General features: G+C 45.6%; 1 protein-coding gene across 2 annotated transcripts in view; it reads right to left on the bottom strand.

Annotated features, from left to right (window-relative positions):
* Nucleotides 1-25,790, bottom strand: part of MYO1E (myosin IE) — a 541,337-nt gene that overhangs the window by 223,512 nt on the left and 292,035 nt on the right. For both annotated transcript variants that reach the window (XM_085643738.1, XM_085643737.1), the window contains exons 7-9: nucleotides 22,553-22,684; nucleotides 21,094-21,228; nucleotides 20,369-20,501 (exon numbers count right to left, since the gene is read on the bottom strand). In XM_085643738.1, the coding sequence (XP_085499864.1) occupies nucleotides 20,369-20,501; nucleotides 21,094-21,228; nucleotides 22,553-22,684 (400 nt within the window). The remainder of the gene's footprint in view (nucleotides 1-20,368; nucleotides 20,502-21,093; nucleotides 21,229-22,552; nucleotides 22,685-25,790) is intronic.

The raw sequence follows: 25,790 nt of genomic DNA, 5'->3' as shown, positions 1-25,790 counted from the left end.
GTGCTTCTTATTAACTTGTCTAGATCACACTGAGTATACATCTGGTTTTCCACCATCCTCTGTTTACCCTATTTCCAAATGCAGCAACCAAGGCGTATGAAATTACTACTCATTACCCTGTATGACATAGCTCTAAGAAGATGCACATCTCTTATTTGTTCATCGTTACAGGGGGTAAGATACACAAGATGAATTCTGGAACTGAAACATTATCTTGCTGTCAGATAACAGGCTTTTTGTTTCATGACGTTTTTAGTAGCATTTATAAAGGACACATAGTGCATTACATGGTACAACAGCCTGTATACAGCTCAAGGTAATACTGAATAAGGCAGCGTAAAAAAAAAATGAATTTCCAGAGCCATACCTTATCTCATGCCCAGCTAACCCTGCGGGCTTGAAATCACAGATGATACGCCATAACTCAGTCAAGGCAGCCTCGCTAGAAGTAAAGGGAAAAGGTGAACGCAAAGATGTCCAACACCGTCATCCCCGAGCGCCGACAGTCCAGAGGCCGGCGGGGCAAACGCCCTAGGGCCCCAGGCCGCATGCCGGCTCCCCAGGACCCCGGCGCCATGAACCACATCTGCGCTGCGTCGCTATGGCGTTGCTATATCTACTTGCTGTACATCATAACTTGAAGATTAACAAAGGGAAACCAATCAATGTGGAGGGGGAGAGGGCAAGAAGGGGGTAGTGGGGAAGGGTGAACGAAAGCGGCGGGGGGAAAGGTGGTAGCTCCCTACTACCGCTATCTAGAACCACTGCAATACCAGAGAGTGCCGCTGCGGCTAAACCAGACATCACTTCTGGCAGAATGTGTAGTAAGGCTAAGGGCGGCAACAATGATTTAAGCGTCGGAGGCAAGGGTGTCCAAGTCAGGAAGAGTGTCTGAGAGTGGTATATGGTGCAAACAGTCTGTAGGGTTCCAAAAGCCCCCTGGATCGGTGGGGCAAACTACATCGTCAAACAACTGTAGGGCTCGGAGTCTTGGTGGCTGCAGTCTAACGTTTTCCAGTCGCCCCAAGTGGTCAATCAAAGGCTTCCAAAGCTTCCGGAAATTTAGTATCCGGGAATTGAAGACGTGACGTGGGCAACTCCATTGCCACAACATGCCTTAAGCGGGTGAACCACACGTTTATGGAAGGTGTTTCTGCTTTCTTCCAATAGAGGGCAACAGTTTGTTTCGCAGCACCCAGCATAAGGAGGCTAAGATGTCGATCACGACATGTCATAGCTCTCAGATTCACCGGCCTAAGGCCCAGAATGATTGTTAGCGGGTCCTCAGGCAGCGGATATCCCAGTACCCGTTTAATATGGCTAAGGACCTCTTTCCAATAGGCAGTCAGGAGAGGGCACGCCCACCAAATGTGTATAAAATCCCCCAATGCTTGAGCACAGCGCCAATATATGGGGGACGCATTAGGGAACATTTTTTGGAGCCGAGCGGGGGTATAGTACCATTGAGTCATTACTTTGTAGGCAGATTCCTGTTGGGGGATGCTATGAAAGGTTTTGGGGATGTCTCTCCAGAGCCGCATCAACTGAGAAGTGGTAACGTCAGAACCTGATGGGGACTGCCACCGCTGCTGATAAGGATGAGCATCCAAACGCTGTGAGCGCTGGAGCACTTGGTATATGTGAGAAACTAGCCTCTTATAAGTGCCGAAGGTACGTGCCAACCGCTCGAACGGCGTGAAAGGCCGCGTAGCCGCTTGTGCTAAGGAGAAGCTCTGTATCCAGTGCCGGAGCTGGATATATTGAAATCTGTCCTTCTCTGTTAAGCAGAATTCTTGCTTGCATTGAGCAAAGGTTTTGAGATCGCCTCCCATAAATAAATCCCGTATCGTTCTACAACCGGTTTCTGTCCAGTTTGCAAAATAGGGCGGGCGACACGCAGGGGGGAACTGCGGGTTGCGAGTAATTGGAGTGTGCGGGGACGGAAAAGAAGTAAGGCCCCTGCGGACTGCCACTTTGTCCCAAATCCCGTGTACCGTTTAGTAGGGACTGCCATGTAGGCACTGCGATGACGCACCTCCCGAGGCAGCCAAGCATGATCCCAAAGCGGGCGACAAGTTACCGCCCTATCCATATGAAACCACACCTTCTCGCTCTCCCACGATCCCCACTCCAGAATAAAGCGGAGGTGAGACGCCCAAAAATATTCTATCAGATTGGGGCAAGCGAGTCCGCCCCTGTCCCGGGGGAGCATTAAAATTTTACTAGAGAATCGTGATTTCTTACCACCCCAGATGAATGCAGTCAGTTCGCGTTGCAACCCTTGGATTTGGTGCTCTGGGATGGGCGTCTGTAAAGTTTGAAAACGGTAAAGGAGCTTCGGTAGTATGGACATTTTAACTGTGTTGAGGCGGCCTAACCAAGAGAGCGGCACGGCTTTCCACGTGCGTGAATCGGCTATAACAGAGTTTTTATATTCCTGCCAGTTAGCTTGCGACCAGGTGGCTAAGTCCGGTGTTAAGTTGAGACCGAGATATCTTACGGACCTGGTCGCCCATTGATAAGGAACGAGAGTCTGCAGAGTTGTAATCTCCTCGTCCGGGACCGTTGCTATCGTTCTGTTTACAGAGCGCCGAGACACCCCCGGGTAGTTGTGCGCTATAAAAATTGCCAAAAACATAAACATAAACATAATCCATGATTTTGTGTGATTAATTTTAAGCCCGGAGGCCTGTTTGTAGGTTTGGAGCAGCGTATGCACCGCCGGAAGCGAGCGCAGTGGGTCAGATAAAGTAAGAAGCAAATCGTCTGCAAATAGGGCAATCTTATGTTTAACTCCCCCAAGAGAGATATCGCGAATATCTGGGGACCGGTGCACCATAGTGGCAAGAGGTTCCACCACAAAGGCAAACAATAGGGGCGACAGGGGGCAACCCTGCCGAGGGCCCCTGCAGATGGAGAAAGGCTGCGTAAGCTGACCATTGACTCATACTCTGGCTAGCGGTGAGATATAGGAAGCCATAATACGCGCTGCCATCATAGGACCTAGACCCACTCTCCGCAGCACTGCACGAAGAAATATCCAGTCCACCCGATCAAACGCTTTTTCAGCATCTAGCGAGAGCAGGCAGGCCGGAATCCTCCAGTGTTTAGCCTTCCCAACAAGATGGGCTACTCGGCGCACATTGTCGGCCCCCTGGCATTGGTGGATAAATCCCACCTGGTCCGGATCGATGAGATTGGGCAAGTGAGGGCTGAGCCGTTTGGCGAGGATTTTGGTGTAAAGCTTAAGATCCGTATTTAGCAGGGCAATAGGACGGTAAGAGGAGCAGAGTGTGTGGTCCTTCCCAGGTTTTGGGATGAGAGCAATTTATTACAGGCTTTTTAATTGTTCTCTGCTACGCTTATTGTCAACTGCACAATTGGGAAAGAAGAAAGCGGATATTGCAGCGTAATTCAGTCTTATATTTGAACGACTAGGTGTTTGCAGCAGTACCTCATCATGTCAATAATTAAGGTTTGATTTTAGTACAAACCAGACAGAAAACATTGGGAAAACGAGTAGCATTCAGCTAGAGTCTCAAGTGCTGGTAACATGTTAGTGAGAGCCCCTGCTGAACTCTCAAGTGCTGCACAAGAGTTCATCCTCTGTCATAATGCTCAGAGGGTACTTGTCATGCTCAGAAGGTACTTGTGATTTTAAACAGCGAAGTGCAGCCAGTGTCGCCCACCCATAAAAGTAGCCACAAAAGACCCCCGGGCAGGCTTCTAGCAAGAGCATTCTGTCTGTGGGTTACAACGTGCAAACCTAATTGGTGCAGCCGGTCACTAGTGCAGCGCTGCCTAGTTCACCGCCTGGCAATCTGTGCATGTCACCAGCTTAGAGGGCTCGGTAGGTGCCCCTTAGACCCGCTTAAGCTGGTGGAGCAGGGGCCGAACAACGCTACTGCTTCTTTTTTTATTTTCCGTATCTTCAACCACTATGAATGCTTAGACACAGGCTCAATTCAAGTACTGAGAGCAATAAAACAAGCACTCGCAAAACCAATAGGTCTGCTTTAGTGTGCTAAGACATGCTAACACAGGCATTCATATCACAAGTGCTGACCCTCAGGGAGACAGCACCCAGCCTGGCAGAATACTCATTAAAATGTGGGAAAGTTAAGGACCTTGAAACAATTAAGTCTTGGTTCTCCTACTTGACAATTTGTTTTATCTTGATGAATTTGTTCCCTCACGTAATCTGAGAATTTCATAATTGGTCATATAAAGAAAATACCCACAAAGAACATGTTTCCAGATTCCAGCACGGTCTTCTACTCATAAACATGATTTGACTTCATCATATGTTTGTGGAATTGTGGGGAATAATTGAACAGGTAATGTACAAGCTTTAGGGTGGAGACGTGTTAGTACTGGGCCACTTTACTACACTCACACCTCCTTTTAGGTTGAGCCTAGGGGCAGCGCGCATGTGCTGCTCGCTCTGCGAGGCATGCTGTATTGGAGTATGCTCTTGAACCCCCGCCCACTCTCCGCCCATATTTGTCATTGGCTTATGTCATTGCCCTCTGTAAATGCTGGCTTCTGATCCCTACATAGGCCTTTTAGTCCCTCCTTAGTACCGCCTTGTCTTACTTTGTAACCTCCCATGAGGACTGGCCCTTTTACTTCAGTTGTTACACGGTCTGTTTTATAAGTTGGTGAGCACTATTTTCTTTAATGCTCTTCCCCTATTCCACCCACGACATCGGAGCACCTGCCCGCTTTTTCTTTTAATAGTAATATATTATTATTATTTTTTTTGACAACAAACTTTATTGGCATTTGTAAGGACACCGGGGAATTTGTCCCCATACACGGTACCAAGATGAAGAAAAGAACAGTGAGAAGTGGCATCCTTGTTCAGCCCCCCCCTGGTCTGCAGAACATCAGACCCCCAAACCCTCCCCCCCACCCGCACATCACACCCGCCCACGGTCCAACACAGATATGCAATATGTCCTATCCGCATGAGCAATAGTAATATATTTTTATTCAAATTACAGCGCGGTCTGCTTTATAGCAGGCACACGTATTTAATTATTTAATATACAGCGCGGTCCGCATTCACTTTAGCGGCCGTGCCTATTTAAGTATTCACTTGCCAGCACGGGCCACTTTCACTTTAGCGGCCGTGCTAATTTTATTAATTCATTACCAGCACAGCCCGTTTTCATTTTAGCGGCCGTGTCACAGAGCATAAACACATAAATAAAAGGCATTGCCATTTTCAATGCCAACAGCTTAAACACTCGCAAATGCGAGACCTATTGCATTGAAAATGCTCATTTAGTAAGTCTTCAGGTAATCAAGTTGATGAAGTGGCTTTATGCAAAACACCTATGCAGCAACTCCTCTCCGCCAGTTGCCAAGTCAACAAATTCTGGCCTCTCACACCAACCTTGGAGGTCTTTGTCACAGTGTGAGAGGTTGGGATCACTAGAGGTTGCCTAGCCAGCCAGCCAGATTATCTCACATCCTAAACACCAAGTTAGGAATTGCTCTGGGCAGCATAATCTTTCTCTGGGTTACACAAGTCCCTCAGTCTGCATCATTTTCTGTGATGAGTGAGAAAATTGTGACATTTGATGTTTTGACTAGCTTGGTGCGCAACACAACACTTCAATTGCGGGACTATATTGCAGAAATCAGGATGGTTGGGAATCCTAATCTATGTCATTACATGCTGTGCATGAACTAGTTCAGTATATACCATACTTGGACACACAGTCCCTGTTTGTGCCTGGCACACCTAGTTAAAGGGGCGTTGCAGTACAAACATGGGCAGTGGGCTTGTTACATAATGCACCTCCTGTTATTCAGCACAAAGATGCCCTTTAGGGTGAAAATGCGCTTTACAAATACATGTTATGTTATATTACAAATTCCCTAAAGCAAAGGAGGTGGCCTCAGATGCCATATAATGTTGGGAAGGGATGGCGTCACATTAGTTAGACATTAGTTAGCATGTGAAAAGCTCTAACCCACGCTTGCAGCTCTGATAGCAACACCTCTCCCCACCGTGCCCCCTCTAAGGGAGGCTGCATTAAACCGTATAAATGATTCCAGCCTTCGCCGGTCTGTGATCAGAATCTAAGCATGTTTGCATTTTGGGTCATTTTTTCTTAGCAGTAAACAGGCTGCATTTTTGTGTGCTCAATTTATTGCTTTATTACGTTATTTTGACTATTCAATATATGGCTTTATCAGCAACTTCTTCTAGAGTAATTTTGCTTGTTTGTGAATGTAGTCGTTCGTATTGTACAGTATTTCAAAATGTACACAACTAAAAATGTGAGCTGGATCTGCATATAGATACTTGCCCAATGCTAAGGTCACCTTGCAAGTGCTATACTTCTGCCATAGAAAAACGGTTTTAAAAAACCATAAAGATAATAAAATAAATATGCATATAAAACATAAAAACCCATATATAGGTGCCTATATATACATATATGTATGTACATAACTAAATATTTGAGCTAGACCTACATATAGCTGCTTACCCAATACTAAGGTCACTTTGGTAGAGCTATATATATATATATATATATATATATTCACTGAAAAAACCATAGGTTTCACACATGTTATAGTTAGCTGGACATTTTACTGATAAAAAACCAATGAAATTCCCCCGTTATAGTTACTGTAGGCAACTATAACTCACGCGACCGCAATCCTCTGCTGATGCTAATACTGTATTTAGACACTTATTTGCCCATGTCTTCTTCCATTAAATTTTAGCTATACATATATTACAAATATTTTTTTTTCATAAAGACACATATGTCATCAGCAGAGGATTACGGTTGCGTGAGTTATAGTTGCCTACAGTAACTATAACGGGGGAATTTCATTGGTTTTTTATCAGTAAAATGTCCAGCTAACTATAACATGTGTGAAACCTATGGTTTTTTCAGTGAATTTGCAAGGTTTTTTAAATGCTAATTCCTAACTATAACGTGTGTGAAACCTATGGTTTTTTCACTGAATTTGTACGGTTTTTGAAATGCTAAGTTACTTTACGCCATTTGTGGCGTGCGCGCCCACTTAACGCAGTTCGTCCCGTGCGCGCACAGTGAGACTTTCAGGGTAGGAGCGGAGCGTAGCGCCCCACCTATTTTGAAAAATTCGCGAGGATTCGTCAACCGGCGCCAAAGTTATTCAAAATAGAATGTTGCGGATTTCCTATGGAAACGTGGTCCTAACTATAACTACCTACTGGCGACCGCCAGTAGGTAATATATATATATGTATATATATATATATATACATATATATATATATATATATTTCCTACTGGCGGTCGCCAGTAGGTAGTTATAGTTAGAACCTAGTTTCCATAGGAAAAGCATTTTTTGATTTGCTAATAACTTTAGCATCGTTTGACGAATCTTCGCGAAATTCTCCCCCCCCCCCCCAAAAAAAAAATATATATATTTATTAAGGAATGGCTCCCCACGAGGCCCCGGGAAGCTAAAGGCGGCACACTCCAACTGGGAACAATCATCTTTAATATGAAATGGCAACACAGACATATCTGCCTCCCCAACGCATTTCAGCGTATAGCTTCACCTGTGACTGTCCAAACAGATATGTTTGCCGCTGGAACCCGTGAACAAGGCAATACGCTGAAACGCGTTGGGGAGGCAGATATGTCCGTGTTGCCATTTCATATTAAAGATGATTGTTTCCAGTTGGGGTGTGCCGCCTTTTGCTTCCCGGGGCCACGTGGGGAGCCATTCCTTAATTTATTCACGGCACAGCCCAGTGCCGGCAGATTGGCGGCATCACCTCAAAAAACGACGTCAGATCGCCAGCAGAATTGGAACTGGCGGTTCGTGTCATCGCCGATTTCCACGTTCTGAGGGCCTGTCTGGACCATTGGATTGTAGGTCTGTGACGGGACCAATTGGACTTCATTCAAATTGGGCATGATTGTTTATACACGGACTTCCGATATTATGCCTATTTAGGCTTTGATTGATTTGGGGAACTACTTGGCCCAGGATGCATTGTGTTTCCATTGGGAACATCATTGGAGGACTATAAATCATACTCACCTGTGACTGTCCAAGTAGCCATGTTTGCTGCTGGAACCCGTGAACAAGGCAATACGCTGAAATGCGTTGGGGAGGCAGACATGTCCGTGTTGCCATTTCATATTAAAGATGATTGTTTCCAGTTGGAGTGTGCCACATTTTGCTTCCCGGGGCCACGTGGGGAGCCATTCCTTTATATATATATATATATATATGTTTGCAAAAAGGAGTTACCCAAGAGGCTGGCACACCCAAGGTAAGTTTGACGCTTCTGAAATCCAGCGGCAAAGTCAGGCAAAACCTCTCCGTTAATTTCGGTCCGACGCGTTTCTGGCTCATAGCCCTTAATCATGGACCAGAAGAAAGGTGACAGCAGGCAAGATTACTACTAGTGAAATCCCTCTTTTATTTCCAATTTCGGCAGTTGAAATTCAAACAAGTATGCATGCATCTTGGGATTAGTAGTTTTCTTCAATCAGACCCCAGTGGGTGAGCTTGCACGCTGTCACAGTCCTTTACATAATTATAAATCGGGAAACAATTGTCCTTCTTTCCGCGATGCAACAATCACCAGAGCACCCCTCGTTCCGCCCTCGTCAATTCACACGAAGGCAGACCCGCATCATAAAAGCAGTGGTGCCGAGCCGTGGCCTGGGTGGGCCACTAATGTGTTTGCAAAAAGGAGTTACCCAAGAGGCTGGCACACCCAAGGTAAGTTTGACGCTTCTGAAATCCAGCGGCAAAGTCAGGCAAAACCTCTCCGTTAATTTCGGTCCGACGCGTTTCTGGCTCATAGCCCTAAATCAATGCCGCTGGATTTCAGAAGCGTCAAACTTACCTTGGGTGTGCCAGCCTCTTGGGTAACTCCTTTTTGCAAACACATTAGTGGCCCACCCAGGCCACGGCTCGGCACCACTGCTTTTATGATGCGGGTCTGCCTTCGTGTGAATTGACGAGGGCGGAACGAGGGGTGCTCTGGTGATTGTTGCATCGCGGAAAGAAGGACAATTGTTTCCCGATTTATAACTATGTAAAGGACTGTGACAGCGTGCAAGCTCACCCACTGGGGTCTGATTGAAGAAAACTACTAATCCCAAGATGCATGCATACTTGTTTGAATTTCAACTGCCGAAATTGGAAATAAAAGAGGGATTTCACTAGTAGTAATCTTGCCTGCTGTCACCTTTCTTCTGGTCCATGATTGTTATGTTATGTTATGTTAAAACGAGTCTTTTATAGCGCACGGCTACTCCGAGGAGTGTCCCGGCGCTTTAGCAAAAAACCCGTGAGGTAAAACAGGGTAGATGGAACAGCCAAAGATTACTGAGAGAAAAGCCATGTTTTCAGCTCTTTTCTGAAAGTCAGCAAGTTATTGACTTTCCTCAAGGAGACGGGCAGAGCATTCCAACATTGGGGTGCCAGATGACGGAAAGAGCGACCTCCAATTCTAGCCCGTTTGATGGAAGGGACAATGGCCATGGACAAAGAAGTAGATCTCAGAGTTCTGCTAGGAACATAGAAGGCCAAACGCTTCCTGATGTATATAGGCCCTATCAGATGGAGTGCCTTATAGGCAAGGGTTAATGCCTTAAAGGTGATCCTTTTGGACATCGAGAGCCAATGCAGCTTTCTCAGCAGCTCAGATGCCCTCGCTCTCCGCTGCAGACCATAAATGGCTCTAGCAGCGGAATTCTGCACAATCTGCAGACGTGAAAGAAGAAATTTAGGCAGCCCCAGATAGAGCACATTCGCATAATCAAGGCGAGAGCCTATCAGGGCCTGTACAGTGATCTTTCTGTGGTGAAAAGACAACAGTGGAAGAAACTTGCGAAGCATCTTCAGGATACCAAAGCATTTACCCACAAGGCCAAGGATCTGAGGTCTAAAAGAGAGACCAAAATCAATCTGAAAGCCGAGATTTTTTGCAGTAGACGAAGCAGCTGCCGGAGGAAACATATCGGCAGGCCACCACGTCTTCCAACTGGGGTCAGGGGGGCACCCAAAAAAGAGCAATTCCAATTTGTCGGAATTACATTTCAGACTGTGCTGCTGAAACCAGTCGAAAACGGCCCCCAGACAGTCTCTGATCCGTAAGCCGTCAAAGTCAGAGCCCTTTGCACAGGTAAAGAGGAGCTGGGTGTCATCAGCATAAAATATAATCTGGGCACCGAACGATTCCGCCACTGCCGCCAGAGGAGCCATATAGATATTAAAAAGAGTGGGGCTTAAGATGGAACCCTGAGGCACTCCAACTTCCAGAGACGGCATCTCGGAGGAAAAGGGGGGTGCCCAGACTGTTTGCTGTCGGCCGGTCAAAAATGATCTAAACCAATTTAGCACCGTTCCCCAAAGTCCAATCTCCCAGAGTCTTGAAAGGAGACCGTCGTGGGGAACGGTGTCAAAGGCCGCCGACAGATCCAGCAATACCAGGATGGCCTTTCCTCCAGTGTCTAATACCTCCCTAATGGCATCGGTGATTTCAAGAAGAGCGGTCTCCGTGCTCATATTCGCACGAAAACCCGATTGGGTATCATGCAGAATATTATTGCTCCCGATGAAGGTAGAAAGAGAGACATGCACATGTTTCTCAACCACTTTTGCCAGAGCAGGGAGGAGGGAGATAGGCCTATAGTTGGAATGGATTAGAGGGTCCAGATTGGGCTTTTTGACTAGCGGCAGGATCAGGGCGTGCTTCCAAGCTTGGGGGACTACTCCAGTGCTCAGAGATCTATTTAGCACTGGATTAAGCAAGAAATTCAAGGCAGGCGCTACTCGCCCAAGACATTTAGCAGGGCAGGGATCCTGCGGGGAGCCGTATTTCAGCTGGGAGAGGAGATCTAGTGAGGCTGAGGGTAGTAAAGGCGGAAATTCGGATAAAAAAAGACCTTCCACCACCCCGGATGGAGACAAAGCCGATCTAATCTCGGGTGTGGATGCAAGGCTCACAGGGGGAAAAGTACCTTGAATGGATTTAATTTTAGTCGTGAAGAAGATTGCGAGTTGGGCAACCCAGGATTCAGTGTGAGAATGTGAGGGCAAGATAGAAGTAGGGGAGACAAACTCCTTAACGATGCGAAAGACTTCTTTACTTATGTTCTCAGCATCGTCAATCCTTTTTTCGAAAAAGGCTTTTTTTCCAGCCATAATATGGCTGTGATACAGCTTGATAGCTTCCCTATATTTCATTTTATCCCCGGGATCGTACAAGCGGCGCCATGCCCTTTCGGCTTTCTTACACTCACGTCGCATCTCACCAAGAGAGGGAGTGAACCATGGGGCAGAAACGCGTCGACAAGGTTTGCTAGACGTTTTATCGGGAGCTAGCTCCTCAAATCTGTCCACAAGCCACCTCTGGACCAAATCCAGATCCTCCTCTAAACTACCGGATGGCTGACAGGGGTGGAGAGATAGAGCGTGTGTCAGCATTTCAGAGGACACCTGATGAAAAGGCCGTGTCATCCCTCTGGAGCATTTCAGCGGTCTTATGGAAGACACGGTGGTAGAGGGGATATGAAAATGTATTAAATAGTGGTCAGACCACAGTACCGGGGCCAGGGGAAGCATATTAATCACACTGGTGGAAAAAACTTGGTCAAGGGTATGGCCTTTGTTATGAGTTGGAACAGAGATATACGGTAACAAACCCAGAGGGGCTGTGATATCCCACAATTTACCAACGTCTGCATTGCTGCTCGTATCCATATGAAGATTAAAGTCACCCAGCAGTATACAATGCTCAGATTTTACGCAAAGTACAGAGAGCGCAGCCTGCAATTCCTCAAAAAAAAGACCTAACGGACCCGGTGCTCTATATATTAAAAGCCCGACACAAGCTTGGTGAGGAGACAGGGAAAGGGTGAAACCAAGAGATTCACATCCCGCGATGTTATTAATCTGAAAAGTCACACAGGAAAAACGCTTGTCGACCACCATAGCCACCCCGCCACCTCTACCTGCGGCCCTGTCAGTCCTGATGATGATATATTCCGCAGGAATAGCATTGACTAGATCAGGGCCGGAGTACTCTCCCAGCCAGGTCTCTGTTAGAAAGAGGCAGAGCGGCTTAGATTCCGACAGCAGATTGAAAACATCCAGAGAATGTCTGCTAAGGGATCTAGTATTAAGGAGGAAGCAGGAGTGGTGAGTGGGCAGACTCGTGGGAGATACTGCTGTGGGTTTGACCAAACGACAGCCGCAACCGGGGCAGCTCTTCTTCAATGCCCGTCTAGCAGGGAAAATGCAGCGGCAATGAGCCGCCTTATTTTGTAAAGAGAGAAGCTCAGCAGAGGAGTAGAGGCGCATAGTGGCAGAACAATCTGAGAGCGCCGCAAGAGGGAAAGGGCTACGTCCGCCCCGTCTGCCGTCCGGGACGCTGACGGGCGCAGACGGGCTTTCCTTAGGCGCTCCTTTGGCGCGAGAGAGGCGCGTCCACCCCGCGCGTCCACTGCGTGGAGAGAGAAGCCTCTAAATTTATAGTCGTGCAGGGAAGGTGGAAGGAGAGCCGCACCGCTGGTCCGCCGACCGGCGTGCTAAGACTCCTCCCAAGATGGCCGCTGTTTTTGTCCCCGAGAGCCCACCAGCACCTCGTATACCGGACAAGTAAGGGAATGGGAGAGAAAGGCAGACCCCACCGTGGCGCTGTTGCCACCCAGCGACCACGGAGAAGAAACAAAAGAAAAAGAGCTGAGATAGCGAGGAGGATGCACCCGGCTTTCCGCCTCAGGTGTAGAAACAGAAAAGGGATCAGTCGGTAAGAAAACGCTGTAGAAGAGCACCAAACACAGCTAATAACAGTTGCGAGTGCACACAAAAGAGCGGTGACAGCGCTCGCAATCAGCGCGCTGGTTCACAGGCAGCGCCAGGAGAGAGGTGGTGCCGCGCGCTAAGAGTCAGTGCACAATAAATTTTTTACAAATAGATACAGTACTCAAACACACTGCGTGATATGCCAATGAATTAAAAATGCACAAAGTAATAGTTTTTAAAAAGTGCCAGAGCACATCTAACCCCAGAATCACCACCACAGTTTCTGCATGCAGATGCAAACTAAACAGGGCTGATTAAGGGCTATGAGCCAGAAACGCGTCGGACCGAAATTAACGGAGAGGTTTTGCCTGACTTTGCCGCTGGATTTCAGAAGCGTCAAACTTACCTTGGGTGTGCCAGCCTCTTGGGTAACTCCTTTTTGCAAACTTATATATATATGTATATATATATATATATATATATATATATATATATATATATATATATATATATATATATATACACACACACACACACACACACACACACACACACACACATTGTATTTATACTGCTGATTTAGTAACTCCCAATGTAGTGTGCACAATATACTGCCTCCTTATGTAACCTGTAACATACTGGCATACAGCCATCTACCGCAGTATTATTGGCACTTTGAACAAGACCAGTGCCACCTTTGATACTTCAGATGTGTGAACTGAGAAATATGATTTAATGAGCTAGAGGTGTAACAATGTACATACCAGTAGAGAATGGGCAAAGCGAGGCCGAAGAAAAGACCACTGAACCTGTCTTTGAGTTGTTCATCGATGATTTATGAAGATTGATGATCAATGAATGTGGTTTATGGATGCGTCTCATTTGGACATTTGTTTGTTAAAGGCACATCGCTACGTGTCACAAGATTGGAGACATATAATATGTGGTGTTTTCACAAAAATCAAAGCTTTATATTTATAGTTTATATCTCCTTAAGTATTCATATAGGTGCATTTTAATAAAGTTATGTTTAAGACAACCAAATAGATTTTGTTGCCAGGTGTAGAAGTTTCGATGTTAAAATGATCAGACCATGGTTTAAAAAGAGCTCTCCAGAGGTTTTGCGGTACATTGTGAACAAAGAATCATTTAGCAAAGTATTCTGGCCACCTGCCAAGCATCATCACACCCATTATAGCTGGAATCTGCAGGGACGCTACTGTCCGCGCATATCACCCCGACTGGAAACGCCCAATAAAGCGGCACCGGCCATCGTTTATTGTGATTGAATTGTGTCCAGTGCAAAATATATTCCAGATGTTCCCAGAGGTGTTTGGAAAATCTGAGCCATATATAAATAAACTTTGTTCTTCGGGTTGCAAAAGTCATCAGTGAAATATTCAAATAATATTGCTCTAGATACAGGGATGGCGGGAGTAGAAAGTTGAAGGTAGCATAATTTGGAAGTAGGGATGACATTTTAATATAATAAGGCCCTTGGGAGGGCTCAGTTTATGTCAAGCTAGCAAACATCATCGGGCATAATGGTAACTTATGCAAACATGGAATTCTTAACAGCTCTTACAGTAGAGTCTGTCTTGCAGAAGGCTGGGGAGCAGGCTGGGATAACCCCTCCGGAGGATGTTTCCTGCTTTGTGCTGGAGAGATTAGTAACTTTTCTGACAGTAGCCAGCCTTACGGGACCAACACTCCTTGGGTCAGTTTTGAACACCAAATATCAACGAGGATTAGTGTAATGGTAAAGAACTTGATTACATTTCTAAGCAAAGAACCTATGGGTCTATAGGCCTGTGGGTCGCACTTAAATACTATTAATGGTAGGTCTGTTGCTGCTGCATGCGGCTTACAATGGCTTTTTGCTTCTGGATTATCTGTAATTGCAAAGTAGGGGTGCCGAGACTCATTGAGGGATCTCTTCTCCCTTCTGAGGTTCGGAGAAGTCGCTCAGCAGAGGAGTTAATCTAAATTAAATTAGAACAGCATTTCATCCTATTGTCGAGCGCTGGTTCTTGTTCCGAAAGGTTTTCTTTCTCTCTCTGTGTAGGGTAAGACGTTAAGCCTCTGCCCATTTGTCCTACCCCTTTCCTCCACTGTTGCAGCAGGGGGGATTATGATCTTTTCCAAGCCATGGACAGAGCCCTTTTCGCCAGGATGAGTGCCATATCTAGAAATCACATTCCTGCTATCTTTGCCTATTGGCCGAGCAGACATAAATCTGGTGTGTGCAACCCTGATATACCCGGGGTCTCTGGCCGATTTGCAAAGTTCTCCTAACACTGTCCCAATTCCGGGCAACTTCAGACCATATGTTGAATCCTGCGTTTGGTTGCAAGCACCTAAGACTATGGTGTAGGGTTGTAAATTCAACAGAGTAATCTAGTTGTAAGGTATGTTCTGTGCAAGTAGTTAAATTGTGTGTTTTTGAGCGGGTATTTCTAGACGCCTTGTGGGTGCACCGTAGTATATGTCCCCCTTCTGTAGCCGTTAATTCTTGGCCTAAGCCGTCCTCTCATTTTACACCAGTCTCGTTCAGGTTGTATTTTGTCATGTGTACAAGGGCTTTGTAGGACAGGTCACCAGACTTCTCCCACAGACAATAGTGTAGGACAACTGTAGGACCTCATGGGTATGAGATTCCATGCCTGTATCTCCCCATCTCTCCCGGATTGTGATTTTGAGCTTGTTGTGTTGTAGTAATTGACCCCTTGGAAGGCCACTGTTTTTAATGAGGTCTTGCACGACCTAGGGCTGGTTGACTCATTGCAGCTGTCCGCTACCAGACGCCAGCCATGGCTTTCACTGTAATGCAATAAAATGATTGAATTCTCCTTTCAAGCCCATATGAAATGACCCCCTTGTGTTGCAAGAAAAACTGAATTGTAATCACAACCCGTTCTGATGCTAAATGAAGTGAAATATTAGTAACCTAAGAAACAGCCTATCAAAATAAAAATAAGAATCACAACTAACTTTAACTGCACTGCAATTAAGGGTTCTAACCGGAAATAATGTGTGTGTGTGTTTGTGCATGCCCAAGATTGTGTGTGTAGGGGGTGCAGGGTGTGCGAACTTATTTGTCTAAGAGTGTGAGTGCCGTGTGAGAGCGTGGACGTTTGTGGGTCTATGTGCATGCTGGGTGGGTCGAGTGAGTGAAGGCATTATGTGAGAGTGTGTGATAGTGTAAGTGGTAGGAATGCATATGTGCATTCTCTTGTGAGAGTGAGGCTATAGTTCAGGAGACGTGGAAGACGCGGTTTAGCCGTGCTCGCAACTGGATTACTATCTTCCAGCTTCTGGACCAAAAAGCTACGTGCAAAACAGATAATCACTGAGGATGGGATACACATAATGTTACAGGCTCCATCTCTGACACTGCATGGTTAAGTTTGAGTGCTCAGAACCTGAAGGACTTGCTAGCTGGACCGAGGGGCATTTAAACAGCTCTACCATCTCCGGCACTTGGTTTCCTTTTCCACCGAGGAACCAGGCGATTCATTTTCCAGATGCCCACTATTGGTGGGATCGTTTGTGTTTTAGGGGTGTATTAATCCCACATATGCACGCCACACTATCATGGAGTCAGTCACAGGCCCACAAACTGATCCCTCATGTTTACATGAAACAACCAGCAATCGAAGTTAGAAATCAAACTGTGCATTCAGTGGTAAAAGGCTTGGAACAAAAAGCCAACCCTTGTTGAGTCATTCTAGTGCCCACATACATTTATTTTTAACACTCAGGCTACCACCAACAGAGGACCAGAATATACACCCGCAAACCCGTGCTTGCAACTTAATCCAGCACAGGTTTCTGGACTTCAGAGTGAGTGTGTTAGGTAGCCACCAGCCTGTGGGACATACACAGCTGTTTCATTAAATTACCCACATGTCAAATAGGTAACTACAATGAAAGCTGTTTGATAGGAGGAGACCTATAAGGAATTCTCGTGAGTATGTTTGTGTGTGTCTCCTCTGTGTGTTTGTTTGTGTGTGTGTTTTTATACACACATATAAGACCATTAAATGTGCCAGGATGAACTGAATTAAGCAACAAAGATAGGACATTGCACGTTTATATGGCTAAGAATTACAAGCGACGCCGCATATTATGTGAGATATTTTGACACAGTGCATACATAAGATTTTTTTTTTAAAAGGAGGTTTCTGAAAGCATAGGGGTGTACTTTCATTTAATATTGTTCTTTTAACCTACCAGAGTAAAACAATTTGTGCAAATCAGGTACTACATTTCACTCACCAGGGAACACATGTAAATGCACAAACATCTTTGAAATAAATGCACCTCTTATTCTGCACATCTCACCTATGTTTAAAAATGTGTCTTCTGGAACTGTCATTTTTTGCAGCAACACAGCCCTCAGAACAGCATTGTACTTTGAATTTTAATAAGTATTACTGGAGGGCACTGAGAATCAAGACACCCAATCTTAAAAATGGATGCAAAATGCTTAGAACTCTTCTTCGGTCTGAGTGCCCACTTGGCACAGGGCATTCTCTGGGACCTGGACAGCCCATTCCATTCAAAAGCCTTCTTGTGCTTTACTGACTGGTTCACTGGTATGGATATCCCCTCGAAAAGAAAAGGACTATCGATTGATTAATGAATCTGTTGGGGGCGGCCGGATGGATGGATGGATGGGAGGGACATATAAAGGCCAATTGTAGCAGCTTATTTTGTCTGGGGTGTTTACATTCGGCCCATGATTGCCATATCCACTCCAGACCTTTAGGCTAGCCACATGGAATACATTGAGATATAATGAAAGAACATATGACAAACATGGGCGCCTGCAGACCCTGTATAAAAGCCCGCCTCCAGTTTTCTGATTACAGTTGATTTGTGACTTCTGTAATCACCTCTAATAATAAAACAATATAGCTGCTATGACCTGTCAGAACACTGGAATGTTAAGAGCACCATGAAATACAATGACAGTACAGTTGTGACATCTTAATACCGGCTGCCAGAGCCAGCTGCCAGGCTGAAAGGCAGGTCACAGAGCAATATTACAGCTGCAGCTTAAACAAACTAAAAAGAGAACTGGCTTTTCATTTTGCTTATGTAGATTTTTTAAAGGAATAGTGTTCAGCAGAAAGAAGAAAAGTATGGCGACATGTTTTTTTTGCGCACTATGGGTGATTATGGGTAGGCGATAGTCTGCCTGCGTGTTACTACACACTCTGAGCTACAAATGCTTTTTAATCTGACTTACATTAAACTGATTCTAATATTTTTTTTGCAACGTAATACTAGCTACTTGTTGGTGTGTTTAGTTTCACACAGTCACACAAAAAGTGATGGGAGGGGGCTGGCAGAAGTTTAACCATTGTCAATCATTAGGGGTAGGATTCCGCCCAACTGTTTTTCACCCACTGTACCACTCTAGACAAAGGCTTGCCTTATGCAATGCATATGGCTGGGTCCAAACATGAGATGGCATGTTTTTATTTCAGATTTTACTTTTATTCTTTATAACATACAACAATCCTATCTGTTTAATATGAAAGAGCAGGAGGCCAAGATGTAAGTAGTTTGTGAGAAGAGTAGCGGTGTGACTTCAGTCCCGTATATGGATCCTGAACTCCTGGGTGTCTTACAGTGTCGTTATAATGTACGGTGGGAGATACTTTATCTTATATATAGCAGGAATTCATCTTAAAAATTCAACACAAATCAGGCGTTCGTTGACCAATTAGTATTTAAACGAGCATTTACTCAAGGTCACCAAACAAGTTCTAACATGAAACAGACTTTTGCTGGATGTTACCCCTTTAGCAGGCAAATATTTTGGTAATACTTTGATCCAGATGTATTTTGGAGCAATGTGGAGTGACATGGCAGAGCTGGTAACGTTGGCGGTGTTAAGACAGTTTGACTTTTGGTTTCAAATGCATCCTCTTGGCCATCTCGCTTTCCCGGGTCTGAAGTTTATGCAGTGCCTATGCCACTTCAGGTCATGCACCTGACTGTGGCCGTCACTAAGAGGTGATCAGCTACATAAACCCCAGGTGATGTGTGTGTTTCTGTGTTGATCACTGAAGTAGTGTTCGTATTTGGTCGGTGCTTTATTCCCCGAATTGTTCTACTCATTGCTTGCAGTTTCCTGATTACAAGCAAAATCCGTGTTCCTTAAACTGGCCCTATCCTGCTGTGCATTGTTCTTTCCTTGCTGCATGAGGTAGCACTATTTCAATGCATACCTTGTTTCTTGAATGGCCCCTATTTTTCCTAGACCCTGCCTTTCTTTCCCCTTTACTTCCAGTTTCAGTGTGCCACCATCATACCTCATCCCCAAAGATGTCAGCGCCACCGACCCTTTGCATGTGTATCGTACATGTGGATATTTACAGTCCGCATCTTAACAGTAATTGTGGGTGAGGAACTTACTGAGCTGCGACTGCAGTCTTATAATGTGCCCCCCCCCCGAACGCTTTATCCCACATTCCCTTTAATAATACTGTTATAAGTATACCTCGCACATTCTGGTTGTTAGGTATTCTGAATGTTTTATTGTCTCAAGCGCATGTTCCTTCTGAGCTTTGACTCTGTTGCCTTGGTCAGAGCTTCCTTACTGGATCTCTCTTCTCCTTTAATGCCCTTTGTGATCTTGGGCAACTCTGTTACCAATATTCTCTTTCCGTTTCCAACCCCGCTACAAGTCACTTGTAAGATCCCCGACAGACAGACACCAAGAGGTGATCACTCTACCGTTTCTCTGAAGCGCTAGAGGATTAGTCAGTGAGTTAAATGCTCACTGCTGAGAATTATGTTGCGCTTTCAGGTTAACAATTTAAATTCTGACATGGATGACTCAGGCTTTTATTCTTCTGAGTTTGATAAATTGCGTCCCACCAAGAAGTATACCATGCTATCAACAGCAAATTTGTGAGAGCAAACACCAAGAAAAAACGAATTATGAGCGTATAGGTAAGAACCAGTTTCAGATGCTCAGTCCAACCACGGCATACATGTAACTTAAACAACTGCCTTGCCTGAAAGGGGAGCTGGCGGCTGGATGAAGAGCAAGGATAAAAAATTGTGGCTCAACCCATTTCACCCCTCCCTTGATCCAATTTGAGGTACAACGTTTATAAAATATAACTCTTTAGTTTTCGGTGCAGTGCCTTCGGAAGTTCTTCTTAGAAAAAAACATTTAATCTTGCCCAAATGAGCATTACCATATCAGTTAATACCAAAGTGCCAAGACACCCATAGAGGTTGTGGTGCGCTCTATAAGTAAAATATAATAGTAATAAGTAAATCCTGGACCGCAAGGTTAGTTAGGCCTTTGGGCTTAGGAGAGGAGAAAGAACCAGATGGTAACAGAATGTTTGGAATCTATGGTTTACCAGCCCTCAGCTGGTCCCAGAGCCCTTTCTACCTGGGCACGGATACAAGGAATGAACGGCTATTTCTATCACAGCGCTTCTACAACATGCTGACGTGTAAACATACACAGGCCTCTCCCTAAATGATCCAGACAGAAAATATCACAGTACACTACTTAAGAAAGGATTTTCTATGTTACTACTCACATTCTTCGCTCTCCACTGCGGCATAGTTTCCCTTCTCCTTGAAGCTGATGTTTCCCAAGTGCAGCACCCCAGCCACTATCTGCAGCACCATGGCCTGCTCCTCAGCAAAGATCCCGATCACATTCATGGCATGCTGCCAAGACAACACATGCACATTAGCATCCGGTACAAGATCACAGGTTTTATTGACATTCTCCTTTGTAAATGTGCGCGAGGCCAATTTTTTGCCCTTGTGGACTTGTGTTGCCTTTGCACCAGTAAAAGCGGTCCTGGAAATGGGTGGATCGTGGTTACTTTGGCCTGCTGCCCTACTTCTGATTAGATATGGACTAGTGCTAGCTGGATGAGGGTGGCTACCTGCTCCTTTCTCAGTTGATCCTCCCTGATACACCCCAGCAGGGACCCCTGCAATGCCGGTGCTCCTCCCGTGCTTCGTGGCTTACAGTGCTAGGCAGTGTTAAGTTTGCAGATGCAGATCACATCTGTCTCTCTGTGGTGTCCGCTGCCAGTTGAACATGTGTAGCAGATGGAGAGGGGGGTGAGATACTCCCAGGCTGCTCCCTGAGGCAAGCAAAGGGCTTTAAAGGTGACCCAGCTCCTGCAAGGGGACTGTTCAGATCTTTAAAGGTATTGAATGAATCTGCAGAGATGGGCCACAAGATCAGATCACACTTCCTCCTACACTAAGTGAGCATGCACGACTGCCCTGTTGTGAAAGCACGCACCATGGTCTCCTGAAAGTCGCGCTTGTCGTTGATGTCGTCCACCTTGTAGGATCCAGACTGGCTCAGGTAGTAGTAGTAGTCGATGGTCGTGATGCCCAGGCTGTTTCTCTGCTCGGTGGATGCCCCTTCGATGAGCTGTCGGGTTAAGGCAAGAAAGCACAGAGTTTAAACTTGAGGCAGGGGGCCCACTCAGGGAAAACAAACATATGGGTGGAGATTAAGAGGTGCAGCGTTCCAGGTGTGCTACAGGGAAGGTGGTGGCATTTCTTGCGGGCTCCTATGCCCTCTGTGAGGAATTCTACATAGCGTAAAACTCCACACAGGGGGAATTGAGACTCCTGTGCAAATGCACACTTTTTTGGTCACTGGGGATTTTTTCCCTCGGAGAAATCAGTGGTCTGTTTCAGCTAGAATCTAATTTCTTTCAATTAATTGTTACGGTTATTTCGCTGTGTGCCAGGCTCCAAAATGACATCCTAACATCTAGCAGAAAGAATGTCACAGTTCCCTTGGCACATCCATGTAAATAACACAACAGCAAAGGCGTGTGACTGGCAAGGCGTCGCCACACCATCCGCCCATCAATATCCTGACCAGTGACATACCAAATGCATTTGGAACAAGCAAGCTTAAAAATACCACACTCCCATTCCCAGCGCACTGCGCTGACGCCATGCAGCTGCATAAAGAGGTCATCTTATATCACAGTCTCCCCAGGGAAGACACCAGGCAAGGCAATGGGCATTAAGGCAATGACATAAATGGCAATTTCCTCCAGCACACACATCCGTGCACAGAATGCGCTACAAGGAACTACACCATGAGCAGGCACTTCGCCTTCCCATTGATCAGTGTGGCCATTACACTGTGCCTTGAAAAGACAGACTTTCACTCGCCAGTGACTCCTGGGCCACACTGACTCTGTTCAATGCGATCCCCAGAAGCACGAGGGGCGCGACGACACTAAGGCGGCCACCGCTCCAAGCTCACTCTTCCTTACACGTTACCCCGGCCACACCCGCCATCTTCCTTCTTTTATGTGGATGGAACAGGCTGTGAGTGACATTCCCTGTGCACTTTTATTATTGGCCATATGCTGCATTCAGAGGCCTCTATATGCTGTGCTTGAAACCAGTGGATGCCACGTGCTTAACTCTACAGGGAACCACGGCACCATCTCCAGTGACACGCACAAGCACAGTGAAGGCTGGAGGAGTGGAAGCAGCTAGTGTTTGGGGAAGGGAGCAGAGATGCGTCTGTCTGACCACAGTCAGGCCTTTGGTGCAGTCAACCAGAGCCAATTATTAATGAGGAAAAAGTGCCAGAATATTTCATCGATCGATGAGGATGCCAAGGTGCAAGGAAGCACTTTCAGCCTTCATTAGACCCGAGAAGAACCTCGCGGAATGGTACACTTTTTGTTTTCAACTTGCAGAATCCGCTCGGAGTGATATCTGACCTGGTAGAATATGTGGAAGCAGCGCTCGCCGGGGTTCCTCATCACCACGCGGGATTTTTCCAGGAGGAAGTTGGAGATCTTTCCACCATCTGGCTCGCCCCCTGGGCTGAACTGGATCTCAAAGTATTTCCCCTGCAATACACAATCATAGGATTTCCTCAAAGATGAATCCATGCATGAAACCCTGGGCAGCATCAGCTTTCAATGGGATGTGGTACAAAGACATTGTGTGGCTGTTCTCACAGGTGCCAGCTGACAAATGCTCGGATTGTTCTCTAACACATACAGACTTGTTCTTTCTTTACACTTGCTGGGAATAAAACCTCTCAAAGCAAAAGATTGTGCTTTACTTTCCTGTAACGAGCTTAATTTGTGCAGGTGGGTGCAAATGCTGGGCACTGATCTACTGTTTGCGAACAGGAACATATTTTTCATCATCAGACTTCGACCAAGGACAGAAGGCAGAAAAACTAGAAAGGAGGAAGCTGTAGCATGCAAAACCGATACAAAGGGAGAAATCTGCAAGAAAGAGAACCAGCAGGAGTGAAAGGGACAGGAGGTTTAGAGTGGTGAAAGAAATGTCATGAGATGGAATCAGAACTAGGCCTCATTGGTATTGGGCATTCGTAGAACTGGGCAGCAGGAGGCTACCAAAAGCACGCTGGACCCCTGCACCTTTGCCCTTGGGGGTCCACGGAAAAACATATGGTAATTGTGACTGCAGCTGTGTTCATACTGTGCAAGTGATTATTAGTTTACTGTGCCGATGATTATTAATGAAAAACATACTCTGCATGTGATTATTAGTGAACACATACTGTGCCCGTGATTATTAGTGAACATATACTGTTCCTGTGATTTTTAGTGAACATACAAAAAAAACATCCAGAGCACATGTAAGGTTATTACCATCTGGGACGACTCAAGTTACGAGGGAGTCTGACAATTTGACAAACTGAGGGTCATAGGACCATTGTATTCCTTGAGTGCCCCTCTTTATAATATAGCCTTATAGCCCGCCGTAGCGGGCTACACCGGCTATTAAAGGCCAGCTCCAGCGTTAAACACCCGAGCCGAAGGCGAGGGCCTTTAACAAGGAAGCGGGACTTTAATAGCCGGTATAGCCCAGCTACGAAGGGCTATAAGGCTATTAGAACATTCTGCCACTAGAGGGAAGAATGTTCTAACAAATAAAACAAAGCCTTCAGGGAGCGCGAGGGAATTGAAATACCCTCAGGCTCCCTGAAGCCTTTGTTCACAGCCAGAGCTGTGAACAAAGAAACATTGGAATGTTGGAGCTCCGGGCTTATACCAGCCATTATAAGCCCGGAGCACTCCATTGTTTTCAATGGCGCTCCAATGTTCCAATGTTCTAATAACTATTATTATTTTTATTGTATCCATCCACCCCGCTAATAAAGAGATACCTGAGAGTGGGTGAGCCATTTTTAGATTTACCCACCAGGTCACCAGAAAATAAATCCAAAGAGCTCCCTGGAGTACAGTCGGGCCCATCCTGGCTTATAGGAGCCAGGAGGAACCTGATGTTGACGCACGTGTCACTATTGGAGTGAGTGAGGGCTATGTATAAAAAAGAGAAAGACTCTCTAATAGTTTGAGCCATCCCAGACGGAGATTCTCTAACATCTGCACTGGATCTGTTCTCATCTCCACTGCTGGGCGTTTAGTCCCTCCTCTAGGGTGTAACTCCTGTTTGTTTAAATATATTAGTGAACATATACTGTGCCTATGATTATTGGTGAAAACATGCTGTGCCTGTGATTATCAGTTAACATATAATATGCCTCTGACTATTAGTGAACATACTATGCCAGTAATTATCAGTGAAAACATACTGTGCCTGTGATTATTAGTGAGCATATACTGTGCCTGTGATTATTGGTGAAAACATGCTGTGCCTGTGATTATCAGTTAACATTTAATATGCCTCTGACTATTAGTGAACATACTATGCCAGTAATTATCAGTGAAAACATACTGTGCCTGTGATTATCAGTGAACATGTACTGTGCCTGTGATTATCAGTGAACATGTACTGTGCCTGTGATTATCAGAGAACATGTACTGTGCCTGTGATTATCAGTGGGCATGTACAGTGCCTGTGATTATCAGTTCACATGTACTGTGCCTGTGATTATCAGTGAACATGTACTGTGCCTGTGATTATCAGTGAACATGTACTGTGCCTGTGATTATCAGTGAACATGTACAGTGCCTGTGATTATTAGTGAACACACTGTGCCCTTGACTACCTAGGAACTCATATTGTGTTTGCCAATACTGCTATCCTGATCGCGTTCCTTGGACTATGAGCCGGTCATGGACCTGTGATTATTCCTGAGTTGACTGCTTTCCAGTGATCCTGGTTTAACTCCGATAGCGCCTGTGGCTATCGAAGAATTAATGCAGTGGCCGTGAAACCAGGCTTTGCACGTTCCCACTGCTGATCCCTCTCTGTACTCGAGGTTGCTGCTGAATGGAATCCATGACTGCTGAGCCAGTCATGTGTCTGTGAGTACTGCTGCATCCATGCTGTGTTCCTGTGTCCATTGCTAACCCATACTGTGCTTGCTATCTTGGTAAAACCATGCAGCGCCTGTGGTCATTTTTCAACTCATGCTACAGCGGTGACTCTTACTGTGTGTTTTCTATACCTGTGGTTACTGCAGACCCCTGTCTGTGTTCCTTGGTTTGTCCTACAGAGCACCTTAGCTGACCAGACATGTGTTCCCAAATATACATAATGAAAATATACCTGTACTTCCATACAGGGGCTTTCGGTCAGCCCTCTTTGTCCATTGGTCTATTGATGCATCCTTCACATCATTCACATTTTTGTCACCCCCCACCCCCACAGCATGGACAGTAGTTCAGCCCACTTCATCCATTAGCTGTCTTGCAAAGGGAGTGGGAGCATTTTGCCTCAGCACATGAGCACTGTCACCCGAAAATGAGTGCTTTTCAGTGCCAAGGTTACTGTGCCTAGGCTGCTGGACCATTCATGTATTTTATATTTCTGCCATTTTCTTTGTATAATGCATATGTTTGCAAAAAAAATGGTAAGTTCGACCTATTGACTTTGCCAAATGCTTGTTGATTTTTGTTACACCCCAAGTTTAAAAGAAATTTGCCGAACTCGAACCTCACCTGTCTTTATCACAAAAACTACCCAGTTCCAGTGAATTTATACCACACTGAAAGGGTGAACGTTACAGAC

The sequence above is a fragment of the Triturus cristatus genome, chromosome 3_1 (genome assembly GCF_964204655.1).
Source record: "Triturus cristatus chromosome 3_1, aTriCri1.1, whole genome shotgun sequence".
Classification (NCBI taxonomy): domain Eukaryota; kingdom Metazoa; phylum Chordata; class Amphibia; order Caudata; family Salamandridae; genus Triturus; species Triturus cristatus.
The sequence above is the reverse complement of the archived record's forward strand: the minus strand, read 5'-3'. Positions and strand labels throughout refer to the sequence as shown.